The 19,707-nt window shown below is 40.2% G+C and overlaps 1 protein-coding gene across 1 annotated transcript in view; it reads right to left on the reverse strand.

Moving 5' to 3' along the window:
* Ppp3ca (protein phosphatase 3 catalytic subunit alpha) overlaps positions 1-19,707 on the reverse strand; it is a 275,845-nt gene that overhangs the window by 135,704 nt on the left and 120,434 nt on the right. Inside the window, exon 2 of the mRNA XM_052179166.1 lies at positions 5,403-5,603. Coding sequence (XP_052035126.1) covers positions 5,403-5,603 — 201 coding nt within the window. The remainder of the gene's footprint in view (positions 1-5,402; positions 5,604-19,707) is intronic.

A 19,707-nucleotide genomic window follows, 5' to 3' on the forward strand; every position in this document is an offset into this window, starting at 1 on the left:
ACCAACAGGCTGAGGACTGCAGAGAGAGTCCTGAAAATCTGGCCACTGAGACTACAAGTTTCAGAAACTGCAGAAAGAAAATATTCTGCCCCCATGTAACCTAAATCCACACTCCTTCATGGTGACAAAGGATAGTAGAAGAATAAACACTGATCCTTTAGGTCCCACTAGGAATCCAATCCCCCACTCTGCTCTCCCCAGGGTTCCAGGCAAGGGGAATTCTAATTGGTGTCAGCTGCTTCAAGGGAAGGGCTACTGTGACCTTAAACTTGGCCCCAGGTCCACTCTCACATCCAGGAACCAAGCCAGAGGGTTCTCCTGGCAACTGCCTGATGTGCTAAATGGCAGGCCTAGCCACTGAGGGAATCCTGACCTGCACCAGGGACAAATCCTCCACTGCAGGAAGCAGACAAACCAGAGAGATTAGCAGTTAGGCCAGAGGAGGCCTGCCCATCCCCTCAGCCCAGGGAGCAGGAACAGGGGTTCTAAATCACACTCTGCAGCAGCTGAAGCTCCTACTCAGCCTCTGCTCCACAGACAGGCACAGAGTACTCTGCTAAGTCAAAGGGAAACTGGAGAGCAAGACCTTCCATAAGACATGCGGAAAGCCAACTTAAACAATCACCTTTTCAAAGGGCTCCCTAAGAGTCATTGTGCCCACCCCCCAGCCCCAAAATCGGGGTTCCCTTGAAAGCCTCGTTCCTGACTAGGCTTGATACAACAGTACTGGCCCAGACCACTCCGCCCTTCAGTCCCTTGCCCACCCACCTTACCACACCAGGTTTTCAAGAATATTCCTTGTCATCATACAAAATAATATCTAATTCAGTTTGTGTTATTTGCTACCCAGAATGCTATTCTGCATCTTTTTCATAGAGTAAAACAGAGGGATCCATTCAAACCCCAGGTAACTGGTCACTTAGCAAGTTCTTTCTATATTCTTTATTATGGTTCCCACATTATCAATGTCCTCTACCTCAGCTCCTAAGAAACTACCTGTGGTATGATTCCAAGGAAGGCCTTCAGGAAAAGGGAGCCCCCCCACCTCACAGTCCTAAACTTCCTCAAGAGTTCTAGTCCATATCTAGCACAGGTTGGGTCCCAGTTAGTGTTTTAAAAGGTTCAAGTAATCTAATCAGTGGATACTGTGAGGGAAACTACAATTTAGAAGATGAAAAGGAATTTGGATTTTGAGTGAGCTATACTTAGAAACGTAAGACCATGCATGGCCTTTAGTTTAGTCAGAGCTGTGATATCTTTCTTTGGGCGGTCATTGTTTCCTGCAATCATCTGTGTCCTTGGAGGGCAACAACCAGGCCACATTCACAAGTTTATACCCCACACCATCTATATCAGAGGTATACACATCTATCATGTTGATTGACCAAACTGAGTTGTCACACTAATGTCTAGCCACATTGTTAAAAATATTATGTATATACATTTGCAAAAGAACAATATTAAGACAAGAGCCAACTTTCAGAACTAACTTGGGCAATATGTTCTAATCCTCTGGCTCTTTCCCATTCTCTAGATTATTCTGTCTTTATCTGTGTCTAGGTTGTTCTGTTACCTGTCTCGTAAAACTGCCCTAGTAAAGCTGCCTTAAACACCACATACCTCAACTTTTTCTCTCTTGCTGCTCGTAAGTAGCCTCTCTTCCTCTGCCCTTCTTATGTGAGGCGGGCATAGTCTACTCTGACTCATTCTGTGAAATCTTTCTCTGATTCATCACTTTGTCTTCCCTTCAATTAGATGTCACTTTCAAATATGGCTGCTTCCTTCTACAAACTAAACTTTTCTTCATTGTTAGGAATTAAAGCTGTGCACTAAGGGTGTGTCTATATTCCAGCCAGATCATACTGTGATCCAGGGCATGTATTGCAGCAGGATCTTTGGATGTGATTCCTTGCCTTAGCAGCCATGTTGCTGATCAAAATTCCTCTACCTAAAATATATAAAGGGATGAATATCAAGATTGTTAATAACAAAACTGCTGGTTCCGGGGTTCAACACAAATAACCAAGTTGTGGCAGATGTCAGGCAGATGTACTACTCCTACACAGAAAATACTTTTATTAGTAAAAAGCAAAAACGAGCTACAAGGAAGTTAAGGAGCAGCAAATATTTGCAAATACAGTATTTGCCATTTGCTTTGTTTTGTTTCCTCCTTAATGTGGGATTACCCACATTTACATACATGTGCCCATAAACATATGAAAAACAGGTACACCAAACTCACACTCTCTCTCTCACACACACACACACACACACACACACACACACACACGCACGCACACACACATATAAGGATAAGAAAAATGAGAAACAGACACTCCAAAGTCAGGTTTCAGGCTGTTATCTGCCCCAAACATTATTTGTGTCTCCTTCATCTTCCCTTAACATCTTCCTAATATATGACCCTTTGCCTATCCATCCTCCTCTCTTATATACTCTCTTTTCTAAATTCTTTCACAGGTTGTCTTTTAAGGGTGGCAATCAGAATTATATAAAGGATACTTTATTCTGAAAATTTTCAAGTATAAACTAAATATAACTTTGCTGACTCAATTATCTAAACAAATAACTCTAAGCTAACATATAAATATCATCTGGTAGACTCAGCTGTCCAAATAGGGTAAAATCTCAGAATAAGGCAACCAGATATCATAAAACATTACCAAGGTCTTAAGTTAGGCTCAGCACCCCTGTATCCAGAAGGCTTGATGGGAAAGGCTTCCTGGACTTAGTATTTGAAATGACTTTATGGGGTGACTATCCCTAATCCAAGTCTGACATGTCCTGATTTCTTGAAAATTCGAACGGCCCCTGTTGCTCAGAAGGCTTCAGATATGGGAGGATTCTAGATTCCAAGTTACTGTTACTTCACTTTTATTCCAAACACAAAGGAAAGCTTCTGTATGTCCTTGGTCCGTCTGCCCTACTTTCCCCCAATTTACCCATTTCAGTTTATGTTCAGCATCATGGGTTAGAATATGTTCCTTACTGTAGCTGCTGAGGTCTGAACACTTAGGTCTCTCCTGGATTCCTATGTTGAAATCTAATATCCAGTATGAGAGACTCTGGAAGGTTTCGTGAATGGGACTACACAGCCCTTGTAAATGCAGACAGTGTCTATAGACTGAGCCCCCCTTCCTTCTCCCATGTAAGAAGACAGGAGAAGCCATTGTCTGTGAACCAGGGAGCAGGACCTACCAGGGACATTAAATCTTCTAACATCAATGATCTTGGAATATACTGGTAGATTCCTGTTGCTTATAAATGAGTTAGATTTAGATATTTTTGTATAGCAACCTAGACAGAAAGCTTTTCTCCCCTTTACCTAACTGTTACGATAAATCCTTTTTACCCAGTGTCTTTGTCACTATTATTTGTACCTTTATATTCAGAGTGTGATGGAATAGTAACCCTGTCAAACCCATATAATGTTTCATGATCTAGGATATCCAAGTAGCTTCAAATCTCTGTCCTGAAAATTGCTAAAATGCCTTGTAGAATCCGTTTAGAAGAGCCAGGTGTGTCCTTAGACTACACACAGGATTAAACGTCAGGGATAAGCCCTGTTCTTCCACAATCTTCCTCTGTTTTCTTCCAAGACCAGCTAATCGCACAGAGGAGATGACTGAGCCAGTCCAGAAAACATATTCCCCTAAACATTTATTTTATGTTTATTTTTAGTTATACTTATCATTTCCATTAATACCTACTGGGCTTATTAGCGAATTTAATATGAAGTCTTCATTGGAAGATGCATAATATCATGAGAAAGGTAGAGAAAAATAAACCTAATAAAATACCATATAATTTATTCTTATATGTAACAAATAAACATAATCATAACGTTACTATGTAATGCTTAAGCATTATTATTAATGTACATAAGGCAATTATAATCAAGTGGTAAGATAATCTTACCACTGCTGCTGCTGTGCATATCTGCTGCTGCAGATTCTTTACTAGTCTTCAAATACCAATTTTTATCTCATTTTGTTTTGAGAGTTTCAGCACTAAAGAAAGGGAAGTACTGACACATCCTGTCCTTATATCACGAACAAGAAATAATGCAGAGCCCCGTCTGATAATGTGGCAACTAGGGTTGATTTAGATGTGTACAGCGTAACAATGGAAAAGTGACCCCCAGGAAACCCATACAACTTTTCATGGTCCATGATATTCAAATATTGCTAAAATGTCATGTAGAATCTGTTTGGAGGAGCCAGGTGAGTCCTTACATTAGCAACAATGGCCCAGCACAGAGTTAATACCAATAGAACAAATACCCTCTGCTATCTAACTCTAACCTCCATCAGCATTGAAATTGCTAACCAAAAATAAACTGTGGATAGTGTCGATTTCTTTGGACTAAGAACCCTTCAGGACTTTGCAATCAGCAAAGGTCTATTCTGACATTCAAGGAGCCTTTTCACTGTAGTACTGTCACAAATGGATCAGAATAACAACAGCATAAGCAGATGAAGACTCAGAAGATTAAAAAAAAAAAAAGCCCAAATGGATATAAAAATCTTTTCATGTCTCTTTCCTTTCAAATATTCTCCATTGAAATGTTTGCTCAGGCCAAGTTTAAAATATTAAAATAAACAAACATTTTTAGCTCCACTGAAAGTAAAAGCCTATATACCCTCAGCAAACTCTCTACACAGCAAATGAAATTCTCTGGGTAATAGGTGTAGTCTCCATAGTAAGATTTCACTTTTATGATGCAAGAGGAGCATACTTACAGTGAAATATTTACCTTTCTAAGAAAAGTGACAGAAAAAGAGCATTCAAGAAGTGGCCCTAGGCAAGCCATAGGAAGGAGCCCAAGGGAGCCTCCTTCCTCAGGTACCCGCTCATACTTTAATATGTACCAAACAACTCAGAGGACTTAATCAAACAGAGACTGCTGGTTCTGACCCCAGGAACCCAGAGTCAGTAGTTGCCAAGGCGGAGCCTGAGAGTCTACATTTTCACAAGTTACCAGGTGCTGATGAGAGGATGCAGCCTGGACAGCTTCCTTGGCACACCATTCTGTCTGTTTCCCTGAGACACAGCCTCCTCCTGTTCTGTAGAAGGCTAAGGACACCGCAAGGAGCCTTGCCTTGTGGTAGGGTTTCTGCTGACAGAACACTGTCAGTCAACTGAGTATCTGCACCAACACTGTTATACATCATCTTTGAGATCACAGCAATTCAATTGTGTAGGCAAAGAGTGTAAATAAAAATATTTTTATGCACAAATGATATCCTTAACTCCTTAATGCGCAGATTCAACGGTCAAAGCAGATGGTTGTAAGGTGTCTGAAGGCTCGCTGATGGGGAGGACTTTGATTTACTGTTTTACATGGTGGTTAGTGTAGAGTGGGCTCCATGCTTGGGCCTTACCTGTGACTGGGGCGTCGATATCCAGCAAGTTTTTCTCCTGTCGGAGAATCGAAGCACCCTCTGTTATTATCCTCAATGCGACACTTTCTTCCAGCCTGCCCTCCTTCATGAGATGTGCTTTTAAGATATCCACACGAGGTTTCCCATCATTATCAAACACTTCCTTTGCTGTCAGCCGGTGACTTGGCGGAAATGGAACAGCTGCAAGAAAAGTCAAAAGGTTACATTGACCAAAGCATATCAACAACACGCCGACACCAAAACTGTCACTAACCGGCTAATGTAGATTTTAATCAGCGCTCAAATTAAAACATTCAGTGTTTACCAAGAGTTAAAGACTGACTTCTTCCTTTGATTCTAGGAATATTTAGTGACTGTGGAAAAAGGGGACTTATGGGTCTTCTCAGTCAGGGCTACTGTTCACATATGAAGGGTCCCGATTGAATTTATATGACCACATGCTTCCTGTTGGGCAATCCCTGAGAAAACAGATCCTAAATGCCCACTGATGACGCACCCCCAGCAAAGATGGTCTGGCTCTGTTTGGACCAACGGAAGGGAGGAGGCATCTTGACAAGTGGTCTGTTCAAACTCAAGTCCGATCTCTCAGTCAACTCCCCACGGTTAACCACTCAAGACTAAAGAAAAGAACAGGCAATTTAAAGCAAAAGCCAAAAACTGCACTAATACTTAAACAGGAAGGCCAAATTTGAATTTAAATTTGTGTCAATAGCTCAGCCTATAAAGCAGGTGCAACACAAGATTGAAGACCTGAGTTCAACCCCCTATACCCATTTTAAAAAGGCTAGACACAGTGGTGATATATGCCTAAAATCCCAGCATGGGGAGACAGATTTGAAGAGCATTGAGGATCAGTGAAGACTATCCAGCCACCCTAGGCTAAACTGTGAGTCTCAGGTCTCAGTGGGAGACCTTGTCTCAAAATGTTGACTTCTGGACTCTGATAAGAGTCTGTGTGTGCTCGAGTACATGGCTGAGCACACACACACACATTTATGAGTACTGAAGGCATGCTGTGAAGAGTAAGGTAACCTAATGGGTAAAACCCATGCACAGATAGCATGAGTCCCTACTCCATCTGCAGCTCTAGAAGATGTGGCAGAGGGAAAGGTCCTTGGAGCCCAAAGACCAGCCAATCTAGCAAAAAAGCTCTAGGTTCAGTGAGTAACAACATCTCTCAAAAACCATAAGGTGGAAGGGAGTAGAGGACACTGGCTGCTGGCTCTCACGTGTGCTTGTATACATGTATGTACACATGTACACTGTACACACAAATATAAATACAAGCGCATACACATGAACATAAAAACACATTTTAAAATAGGAGGAGTCAATATAAGGTCAGAGCAACCAGGAAAATGTCATGAAGACAAAATGGTTGCTTAGGTAAAAAAAATAAATAAAAATAAAAAAATAAACATGCAATTGTACATAAGAACTCCCTCATAGCTACTTCCACTCTAACATCTGTTGTGTACATGGCACATGCTCACCCTGACAGCTCACTCCTTCCCCAAGCTCCTATGGGAGCCAGAAAATTCAAAGATCTATTGTGAGAGATGATGACGGGAGTTCTGATAAATAGGCTCTGACACGAGCTGTTTTAAAAACTCATCATCTATTTCACACAAGAAGCCATCCACTGGACAGCTCCTATCCATTGATGCCATCTGCAGAACCTGCCTTGCCATACCCACAATGCCACATTCCACAGAGTATTTTCATTAAGACTCTTCTCTCAGCAGAAAAGAATCAAACAAAAAAATCTGTTCTACTGTACAATATACTTCCTCAAGAAGTAAAACTTAAATATATGTCATGAAACGTGTAGAATCTCTAACAGCATAGACTTATTAGAAATTGCAAACATAGTTTTAAACCAGGAAATGAACTATTACATGTGGCAGCAGCCATGGCTTCTTAACAATCCAACGACATGCATGTGACAGTGCTGAGGAGATAAAGAGGCAGCCACGGACTCCATGGGTGACCAGTAGGATCTGGGGGTCAGCACAAGGACTCTGGCTATAAAGACTGACTGAATTCTCAGATCTATGACCTTGGGAAAGTTAAGTAACCTCCTCTAGCTTCAGTTACTTGCCTGTATAGTAAGATTATGTCCATCTGCAGAGTGTTATAATAACTAAAGTAAATAGTCAGGCCAGCAACAAATAGCTATGACAGTTATTTTATGCCAGGCTTTGTGTAGGTAATAAAACCAGACACCATGGGAAAACTGTAAGCCTAGTAAGGCATATGTACATGTGTTTACATATAAACTCCTTGAGTCCCTAGGACATGAACGTGTGGGTGACCTGAGGTTCAAGATTATTAAATAAGCACATTGCCCAATATAATCACCTACTGATTTATGTGTAAACTCACTGACTTTAAGCGTAGGCAATCTGATGCCAGTATACTCATGTTAGCAATTAAACTACACTGCTTCCCAAAAGTCCTCAAGACAACTCAAGACAACACATACTCCTTAAAAAACAATCAGTAAATCACATTTCAGAATTGAAATTCTGATAGAGTTGTTTCTCATAGATAAGCAATTTTCCTATGACAAAACAGTCTTTTTTTTTTATTTTTAACTGTCAAAGGAATCTATTGGGCTACAAAACATGAAGCAGAATGTCAGTGCGTAGCCATTGCTCACAGAAGGGCAGAAAGGAGGATATTAGTTCATGGAACATGGAACGTCTTGGCTCTCGCCAATACTTCTTGCCTAGATGTTTGTTAGGCAAATGTGGAGAGAGAGAGTTCGATCAGAGAGCCAGGAAGAAGCCTGAGTTTGACCACAAGCACTGACAAAATAGCAGACACCCCTGCACAAGAGGATCCATCAGATTCTTGGGTACCAGCCAGCCTTATAGTGAACCTCAATCTGTGAATCCCAGAAAGAGAATTTCTATCTGAAATAACAAGGTGGCTGGTTCCTGAGGAACGGCACCAGGAGCTGAACTCTGACCACCACAGGCACTTGACTATGTGTGCACACCCAAGAATCAAGAAAGCTCAGAGACAAGTCAGTGCCCCCCCTCTCTCTCTTCCTTTCTCTTTCCTTCTTTCTTTCCTTCTTTCCTTCTTTCTTCCTTCCTTCCTTCTTTCCTTTCTTTTTTGAGACAGCATCTCACCATGTACCTATGTCTCTCTCAAACTTACAGATTTGTCTGCCTCTGTCTCCAAAATGCTTCTTTGGGGTTTGTTGCTGTTGTTGTTGCTGTTGCTGTTGTTGGTTGGTTGGGTGGGTGGGTGGGTGGGAGTTGTGTTTAAGATTTACAGATATCATAGTGGCCATTCCTCAAAGTTACTAATTCATAGGTCAAGGGGACATCTGATAGGTGGAAAATTCTAGAAGCAGAGACTTCAAAAAGATTCAGCCAGGAGGTGGTGGTGCACGCCTGTAATCCCAGCACTCTGGGAGGCAGAGGCAGGCATATTTCTGAGTTCGAGACCAGCCTGGTCTACAGAGTGAGTTCCAGGACAGCCAGGGCTATACAGAGAAACCCTGTCTCCAAAAAGCCAACCTCCTCCCAAAAACAAACAAACAAACAAACAAACAAAAATAATTCTTGTGGCAAGGGAAAGAGCTGTTTTGTTGTTGTTGTTGTTAGTTAGTTAGTTTTTTTTGTTGTTTTGTTTTGTTTTAATAAGTCATTTCCCAAGGTTCAAGTTTTGTAATTGTGAATGTTTAAATGGCTCTGTCATGGATAGGTACACATGAGGGACAAAGGATGCCTATCAGGGGCATGAAAGTGGTGACCTTGTTAAATTTATGTAAAGCGAAGGATTCAATGGGAAATGCACTAAATATCTAACGTGACACACACACACACACACACACACACACACACACACACGCACATACACACACACACACACACACACACACACACACACACACACACACACGCAAAAAAAAAAAAAAAAAAAAACCAGGACAGGGCCCTTTTCGGAATTTTATTTCCTCTCTTACCTCTGCTCTCTCAATGGCCAAGTTGAACTGAATAACTGATGTTCTACCTTTCACTGTCTAGTGTCAATATTTTATCGTGTGAGTGTGTGTGTGTGTGTGTGTGTGTGTGTGTGTCTGTGTCTGTGTCTGTGTGTCTCTGTGTGGGTATGGGCCTGAACACAGATGCCCATGGAGGTCAGAGAGAAGTTTCCTAGAGTGGGTTTTCTCATTCATGGGTTCCAGGGAGCAAACGCAGATTGGCCTGCTTGGACAGCAAGAGCCTTTAGCCACTGGATTTGGCTGAAGTATAGCCACATGTTGTGAGGTTTGGGTGCTGTTTCCAAACAGTATCAACAGGAGGAGGAAACAGAGGTAAACAGCCAATAGGAGGGCCCCACTTGCCACTGGCTAAAAGTAAGGCTAGTGCGACTGGGCCTCTCAGCAGTCAGACAGATGGCAAGGCCGGCAGGAGCCAAGATGGGCTACTACGGTGCCAATAATGCGACACGGAGAGGCTGGAGGCCAGGGAGAAGTTTTCCAGAACAAAAATAAAAGTGGACTAATATTTGTGTATTTGTGCACCTTTTGGTTTCACAGAAGAAAATACCAGCCTTTCAAAGGTCACGTTTATTTGCCTTTTCTCTCTTCACCTAGAGCCCTACATGAAGACTGGAGCCAAACGTTGAGCAAAACCCATTTGGACCAAAGAACCCCAGGGGCTTGGAAAATATTTTTTCCCATTAACTCATTGTGAAAGTGACTGTGCTTTATGTAATAAACTTGGGGCTCTCCTCCTTTCTTCACTTGGAGGACTATAGTTAACTCCTTTCTCTAACATGGATTGGACCCAAAGAAGTGAAGTTTCTGAACGCTACTAAAACTCATCAATAGCTGCTAAGATTTGAGCTAGGTCTTGCTGAGACAATTTTCTTGTGATTGCCTTAAATATAAAGACAGAATAAACTTTGATAAGACTTCCTGGAAACATCTTATAGAGAAAAAGAGAACATCCAGCTTCTTGTAAGTGCACCATTCCCACAAAATGTCACTTTCTTATCTTCAAATGAGTCACGCAGACAAATACTAGGTAAGATGCGGGGCGAGGATGATGCAATCTTTTCATTACTAAAACACAAACTGCCTTAAGTAGGTTCACCTCCGGCGGACAAGGATGCAATAGTCTCTCTTTCATTTGCTGATTCCACCAGGGCTCAGCTGTATGATATGGGGAAACATTTTCAGTCTTTATGTCTACTGAAGCTGTGATCAGTTTTGCATTCACCAGAAGAACACCACGCCAGAATATTCAGTAACAAGAGCCCCCAGATCCTTGAGCCCAGATGATTACAAGGACCATGCCTCAAAAAAGATCTGCCAGTCTCTGGGTTTTGAACTAAATGGGTTTTAAATCAACCACTCTTGTTGAGTTAGCAGCTATCCATGAGCTCTTGCTTCTCGGGTCTGATCCTAGTACCTAGAATTATTGCTTCTCATATCTGAGGAACTTCTGAAGGGATTCCCACTATGCTAAAGGAAACAACCAAGACTCGTTGTCATGGTAACAACTTCACTGGAAGGAGGGATAGATTTCTGCTGCAGGAATTCTTTCAGGAAAACTTCATAAAATGGTGACAAGAGAATATTTTGCCTAGTAACTTCTTTAAAATCATGCTTTACTTGGGTTTTAACCCTTACGTGGTATCGCAGCTAAAACACCCAAGAACTCCAAGTTCTCAAAGAAGAAAGGGCCTAAACATAGCAGGTTTTTTCCACCACTCTGATGGCAAACCCCTGTGGATGGTTGTTGGAGAGAGGGCTGACTCAGCAGCCGAGAGTACTTGCTACTCATTTGAGGACCAGAGTAGAGTTCTCAGTACTCACACTGAGCAGATCACAACGGCTTGCAACTTCAGCTACTGTGGATTTGATGTTCTCTTCTGAAACCCATGAGTGCTGCATGAATGTGATGCATGCACACACACACACACACACACACACACACACACACACACACACCTGAGGCAAGTTCTGTTTTCTTCTCATATACATAGAACATGAATTCATTTATCTTTAGTCACTGTAGGTAGGTAAAATGGCCTTTTGCATACTAAGCATAGGTTCTATCTCCAAATTACCCCTCATTTAGGGGGGCTTGAAGCAAACTAGAAAACTTCAATTCGATGCTGACTCACTGATATTAAAAGAGTAACGTAAAACACAAATGCAAGATAAGTTTATCCATCATCAAAAGGTTAGCCAGTGCTAAAACTAGGGCTGTCATCAATGCCCCCTGATTTCTATGTCAGTATCTTAACCTCGAGACAGGAATTGCTTACCATGGACAGCCACGGTTGGTTCAAAAGAGGAACCAAGTTATGCTGGGAGTTGATAAGGAGGCCTGCACTTAGAAGATCTAGTGTGAGCTTGTGTGCAGGTGTCTAAGTTACTTTCCCATTGCTCTGACACAGCACCCTGGCAAAGCAAGTTAAGGGAGGAAGGTTTTATTATTTTTAGCTCAAAAATTACAAAGAGATGCAGTCCATCATGGCAGAGAAAAACAAACAAAAGAAAAACTCAAGATGCAAAGAGGCATGAACCAGAAGTATGTGCAGGCTATAAAATGTCAAGGCCTGCCTTCCAGTAACCCAATTCCTCCTGAGAGGTTCCATTTCCTAAAGAGTCTCTCTGACTTTCCCAAACAATGCCCCCAACAGGAAACAAAGCATTCAAACACACAATGCACAAGCCTGGAGCACTGTGAAGATGGTTCACATTCAAACTACAGCCATGTGTGTGTAAATTATCCCACTAATATATATACATATACATATATAATATTAAATTAAGATGTTTATTTAATAACCTAAATATAATTTGGTGCTACAATTCATTATTCCTATTTCTTCTTATGTTTTAAAAAGCAGCTACTAGAACATTTAAAATGATGTCCATGACATTATGCACAGACACTAAATGGGCATTTGTACACTTTCCTTTCACACATTTTTCTTCTCGTTCTGCATCTCTTTCAGGATCATGAATCGAATGCAGAGTTCTTAGCTTATCTAGAGACAAACTTACACACTATTAATGTAAAGGGATCCCTGGCAATATTAGAATAAAGTCTCCATGGAGATCCACCGGTCTATGCCATCAGTAAAAGCATAGAAAATGTCAGCCTGCTTTGTCTCCCCACCCCGCACTACCAGCAAGCATCGCACCAGTGGATCAAATAGGGCAGGTGAAATGCCATTGCAAGCCCAGACATGTTCATCTCATCCCTCTCTATAACCAAACCGTGCACATGAAGAGCCCTTGTCCCATAATTCATATGGTGACTCTGCAAAAGGGTTGTCAAAGATACTTAGGTCAGCGCATGTTAAGAAAACAGCTTAAGAATTTCATGAATTCATTGTTTCTAATGGCTGAATAGTACTCCATTGTGAAATTCTTAGACAAATGTATGAAGCTGGAGAACATCATACTAAGTGAGGTAACCCAGTCTCAAAAGATCAATCATGGTATGAACTCGCTGATAAGTGGATATTAGACTAGAAACCTTGAATACCCAAGACATAATCCACACATCAAATGAAGTCCAAGAGGAATGGAGGAGTGGCCCCTGGTTCTGGAAAGACTCAGTGCAGCAGTATAGGGGAATACCAGAACAGGGAAGTGGGAAGGGGTAGATGGGGAACAGGGGGAGGGAAGAGGGCTTAAGGGAATTTTGGGGAGTGGGGAGCCAGAAAAGGGAAAATCATTTGAAATGTAAATAAAGAATATATCGAATAAAAAAAGAAAAAAAAGAAAAAATAAATGAAGATGATATTCAATAAATAAAATTTTAAAAGAAAAGAAAAGAAAACAGCTTAAGGATATCACATGTCAGGCACAACTTAAAACACGTTCTGGCCTGACCTCCTTAGATTGGCACTCCAATCATGTGGGCATTTGTGTATATCACCCACCTACATTCTAATCAAAGGCTGGCAGAGCAGAAAGACAGGGCCAGCCCACAGGACAAGGGAAGGGCAGTTCACATTTCCTGTTTGCTCAGTCATCAATCCAAAGCAACAAAGTTAAGCTACTCCCAGAGACAGCTTCCCCTTTTCCAAGAGCTTTCGCAGACACAGGCAGTAATAAAACAACAGATAAAGTACACTCACTTGGGCAGGAATGTTGATGACCTTTGAGTCTAGCCTTAACCACCTATCTCTTTTCTCTCACCCTACCCTGGGCCATGAATCTCATAAACAACCTTGTAATGTCATTTGCAAACAGGACATTCTTTAAGAAACATGGAAAACAGCTACAGTGTTTGTACATGTTTTTTGAACTTTGCTTAGTCTTTGAACCTGGTTATAGAATACATTGTTTGTGCAATGCAACTTCCAAGTTATACACACACACACATACACATTGGTATATATGACTATATATATTTGATTATGTTTGATTTTATTATCTTTCATATGATTTTTTTATATATATGAAACTTTTAAAAACTTCTCTTTAGAAGCCCACACCACTGACTTGATGGGTACAGATATAGTTCTTTCATAAAATCCATCAATACATCCTCTCTGGCCCCCCTCTCTCCTTACCTCCCTTTCTGTTTCCCTCCCTTCTCCTCTCTTTTCCTTCTTATGCTTAAATGCAAAGCATACACTATCTACCTCCTTTATTTCTACCTAATAAACTCATTACTTTCTTCCACCCTGACTTGTCCTAAAATCATTTTCTGTAGGGAAGTACCAAATTTGGGGTTCTCTGAGCTGACCCTATAAAGAATACTCTCGGCATACTTGAGACCCAATGTTGAGTTGTGTCCCTTTGCTCCATATTAACTAACTAATAATGATAAGAATCTGTGAAAGACTTCGGCCTTGCCTTCCATGTTAGCCAGCAAGGAGGCTGGGGAAAGTGGGCAACAGACAGGCAGCATGAGCTGACATGGACTCTGAAGAGCTGACCCTGTCCGCCGTGCATGGCAGGTTTTGTTGGAGGCAACTAGAAAATTATTAAAGACCAAAACTAAGGAAGGAAGAGACAAGGAGTCAGCAGATAATAAGAATGCCCCATCTAAAGAAAGGGCCCATCTCTGGATGAAAGAGGATAATAAATAGCTACCTCATTTTCAGATGAACCTAGAGTAAAACATACTGTTTTAAGGTGGTGAAGTAGTGAGTTTTGGTAAGTTCGGCTATTTGAAAACACAAAACGCCAGTTAACAAGCCATCAACACGTGAAATGACCCTATTCAGAACAAGGGAGGTAAGTATACAAGAAGATATGAGTCTTCCAGGCTATGCTCTGGGTTCTCATGCTGGGTGATTTAGCATAATTTACATAGAGCTTTAAACAACTCTCATTTTATCTGTGTATGGAGAATGTGTATGCAAAGATAAACAAACCACTTCTGGGGGAGAAAGTCAGACCCTTAGAACAGCGTGAATGTACTTAACAGGGCTCTAGTTACATCAGTCGCACTGATGCTACACTCTTGGCTTACTTGAAAATATCAGGCTTTCAACAGAGACAGTGTCTGTCCGATCCAAACTCGCAAGCTTAAACACCTATACATAAAACACCAACTGAGTAATGCCCTGGTGTTTTTCTTTATGTTTGACATCATCCATTCCCAACAACGTGCTCTTCACCCACTTCCTCTAAGGACCACCCACAAGTCCTGAGCCTTAAAATATATTCAGACAACATACATGCATCCCAATCACTTCTCTAGCAAACCGAAGACCTTCGGTTTTCCTGGTTGTTGACACGCACAATGAGGTGTTATGCAGTATGCCAAAAGTGTTCATAAAATGGCAGAGTGGTGCTCAAAGCATTTAGTGAAATAAGCAATTTCCCCTTTCCCTCTGGCTTACCAATTATATATTATACACAGTACATTTTGAACCAAACTCTAAAATGTCTCACAAGCAATTTTTTAATAGAACAGAACAACAATTCTTTCAGGAAAGAAAGGGAACCTGCAGAGGAGAAATGAAAAGAGAGGAAGAGACCAACATAGAAATGATAATAAATATATGAAATGTCAAGCAGAAACCGATGCCTTTGTATGCCAAACAAGAGGTAATTTTTTAAAATCAGATATTAAATAACATAATTACCATTCCAAGAATTAATTATAGAAAATGAACACAAGAAAACCACCAACAAATACTTCTGTAATTTGAATTTTAAGGTAATTTTCATTAAAATGCAACTATGTATGAATACTCCTAATTCTTCATATGTGTTTTGTTTTTATTTCCACAACACAATGCCTAAAGGGCCCAAGGAAGGCAAACAGGTGACCATCCGTCCACTCTGTCTCTGTTTGCAGTTTTGAGAGGTTCTATCACAAAACAATTTAACTTTTTACCATGATGGGAAGTTCATTTTTTTACAATTGCAAATGTCTTATACAATAAATTATGTAATAGTGACTCAACATGATTCCTTTATGAAAATGACTTATTGTATCTGTCTCAAACGATTTCAGCATTGTTGAAAAACATAAAATAACCATGAACTTGAATGTTTTATTGTTAGAAGAACAAAATGTACATACACAAGACCAATGTATTTATATGGCTGGCTAATCTGTTAAGAATAATTTCATATATGGGTATGAGGCAAGCAAAAGCAGATTTGCTGATTTAAAATACTGAATGTCTAATTTAAGAATTTTGATTAAATATTGAAGTCAAATTAGATTCCTAAAAAATAAAATACATATTTGAGGAGTTGTTTTTACGATCCTATTGCATAGTAGGTTCTAAGATGCTTAATTTTTGTATTCATTTATGTCAGGAAATAGCACAACTCTATTGAATTTCAGTGCTTCGTGAAATAATCATGAAATATTCTAGTAAATGGTATTTATATTCATTTTTAGAGTAACAAACCTAAAATAAAGCAAAAGGTCACGGCACTGAGATGATTTTAATGAGAGAAACTTTTAATTAATTTTATTTTAGAGTCTGTGAGACCTGACTCAGGAAGTAGGGGCACTTACAGAGCACCTGGATACAATCCCTAGGATCCACCTTCTACCAGGATGGTCGAAGGACAGAAGTGAAACCTACAAGTAGTCTTCTGATAACTTCATAAATGCATTGCGGTGCACTCGCAAAGATATGCACACATGCACGCATGCACATGCACACGCACACACAGAGTGCAAATAAAAACTTCGTTTTAGCTATAGACTTTCCCTTGTTTTTCATTAGACAAATATGTCACAGGATAGTAAAACCAGAAAATAAACAAAGAAATATTCTTTCAGACGTGGTGAATTTATTTCCCAAAGGATGAGGTCCCTTTGAGCATGGTAATTATCCCTTAGAAATGAAGTCTACCTGGGCTTCCAAAACATGATTTAACCCCAATGCTTGCTTTACCATGCAGAAATCCTCAACCCAACAACCCCCAAAATGCAAGATGAGCAAACACTTTACCTAGATTGGAGTTGAAACTATAAAATTTTAATTTTAAAATATCTAATAAATATAAAATTAGAAATCCTTGAAATAAAAATAAATAGGTCAATGTAAACCTTTTCCCACCCAGAATACTCACGCTCACTCCTCAGCTCCAAACACCACACATTTTCTGTGCCATCATGCTTACGTATTGGCCCAACACTCTGAGATTTAAAAACTTACAAATATCACAATTTTAATGAGTAAATTTCTTCTGTTTGAAAGGCTTTTGAATAAGTCCCCAAATGGTAATGTCAATTCTACGTAGATCTTAGAATGCTACCTAGTTACCATGTTTGAATATAGGAGAAAATAATTGCACAAATAAAACCATCATAGAAGGCTTTGTAATTATTAAGCAACACAGGGAAGAAAGGATTGAAATATATTTTGCCTCCTAGCCCACTCTCCAGAGAGCCTAACACGGAGCTGAAACCCCAAGTGAACCAGATTCCCTCCCACCCCGCCTTGGCTACCTCGCCTTCTCCTCCCAGGAGGCTCTACAGCAGGTTGCAGTAAAACACAAGCTCTGCGGGTAAGAGTAAGACATACACTGCTTCCCTCAGGTGAGTAAACCTTTCCTCATCCACTGTATCTGGGCTATTTCTAAGAATCACACACTCCTATAAGAAATGCACATACGCAGGAGGTCTTAACTGTAAGTTCCTCAACTTAAGCCATCTTTTTTATGCATATACCAGTTTAAACATTAGGATACTTTAATGGATACTTTTGAGAATAAGGTCCCTAACCTGTATAATTTTTTTTTCTGTATTCTGTTCATCCTTCACATGAACTTGTCAATTATGATTTAAAATCAAAGTCCTCTTTTAAAAATACTTGAAGTTAGGAAGTGAGAAGTTTCTTGGTAAATCTGTACCTGTCTGCATTTCTAGCCATATGTTCTTGACTAGAGTTGTCATGCAGAGGAAGCAGAACTCCTCTTCTCAGCACGTCACACACCCACAGCACAAGCCAATGCCAAGAGACAGGGCAAGAGTCCTCCTGCCAACATCCATGACCCCCAGTCTACAGGAATGGAATAGGCTGGTCTGTACATGAAATCAAAATGGGTAGTGACCTGTAGTAAACAAGTAAATAAGGCATACAATTCTGTATTCACTGTGGCCCTAAGGGACACCAGGGCAATTCCATGGTGTCCCTGGTGATAAACATGTCATATTTCATAATGATCTCTTATTCCAGATTACTACATGGAGTGTGCTGATGCAAAACCTGGCAAGCATGTGCCAGCATTTTAATATACTGTCATTAGACAGAACTGTAAGTGACTTACTGCTTCAAAGAGAGATAGCTTGGGACCGGCAAGATTGCTCAGTGGTTGCAAGGTCTTGTTACTGAGCGTGATGACCTGAGTTCAATCCCTAGACCCACATGGTAGAAGAAGAGAACAGAGTCCTGCAAGTTGTCCTCTAGTATCCGCATGCATATCATAGCCCATGTGTGCATGACTTACCCATATCCGTGCTAAATAAGTGTGAGAAATCAATTACCTTAAATGTATAAAAGGAGATATGTTCACGCTATGTAAAGCTGTCATTGTGAGAAGGACAAGAAAGAGCATCCTTTCGAACTAGAGTTACAAATGGTTGTAAGCTACCATATAGAGGATGGGTATGAAATCTGGGTCGTCTGCATGAGCAGCAAGTGCCCCTAACTGAGCCAACTAGATAGCCACTCGAGTGTATATATTTTAAGGATGTAGAGCACAATCATTCCTTAAATGCTGAAAGAAGAAAAGTCTCAATCTATCCAAACAAAAGATGTCTGAGTGTAAAACTAAAAGATTTCCACGAGAAGACAAAATTGGCAGAAAATACAACATTGTTTCTTCCAAGTGAGTTGATGCATTATGATCTTCCATGATATTCACTCTCACCTGGAAATAATTTATACATTCACTACAGAGATTTCAACTGTCCATTCTGGGGAGAGTAAAATACAAACAGAATTTTAAAACTACAAAGTTAATATGACTTGACACTATAAATAAGAGTTTAGCTTACTAACGTAGGAAGGTGTGTGTGTGTGTGTGTGTGTGTGAGTTTCAAGCAGAATCCTCCCTAGCATGTGACTTTTACTAGAGACTTTCACGAGACTTTTACAACACCCTCATAGGTATTGGCTATATTACCTCCCCACATGGTCAAAGGGGAACCAATTATTATTCTTTCACGAAATGATAAACAAAACAATAATCAGTCTCCCAACATCTTCTGAACTCCCATACCACCAGATACTAATTACCCAGAAGATTTACCTGCCCGAGAGACAGAAAAAAAGTGTATCCCAGAAGAAGAGACAGAGACCTGGGGCTGATTATTTACAGGTCATGAAGATGCATTTCGATAATAGAGCTGCTGTCTTTCTCTCTTCTGGTAAATAACTTCTGCATCAAAAAACAATGAATTAAAATAATGAGTATTCACAGGGAAACAGAGTCAGGTGCTTGATATGGACACCATTTATTAGCCACAAAATCTCAGCCAGTTTTTGTTCATAAGCAACAAAGGAAGAAAAATGTAAACAATTTCACTGTTATTGTTTACGTATGTGTTGAAATAATTGGGTTAGAAAGGGCTGTGGCCAACAAGAATTTTCTAAGATTAATTTCATGAAAGTTACTAAAAATTGGTATCTAAAAACATGAAATATTTTAAAATATTATTACTATAAGATTACACACGGAGCACAAAGCAAAACTGTATGCTTCCCTTGAAAGAATTGTAAACATTCTAAAAGATTTTTTTTTAAAAAGTAAATTGTGTGAAGTATCAAGTAAATGAAAGGCTTGGAGGATGTTGGATTTTCACTA

This window comes from Apodemus sylvaticus, chromosome 4 (genome assembly GCF_947179515.1).
Source record: "Apodemus sylvaticus chromosome 4, mApoSyl1.1, whole genome shotgun sequence".
In the NCBI taxonomy this organism is placed as follows: domain Eukaryota; kingdom Metazoa; phylum Chordata; class Mammalia; order Rodentia; family Muridae; genus Apodemus; species Apodemus sylvaticus.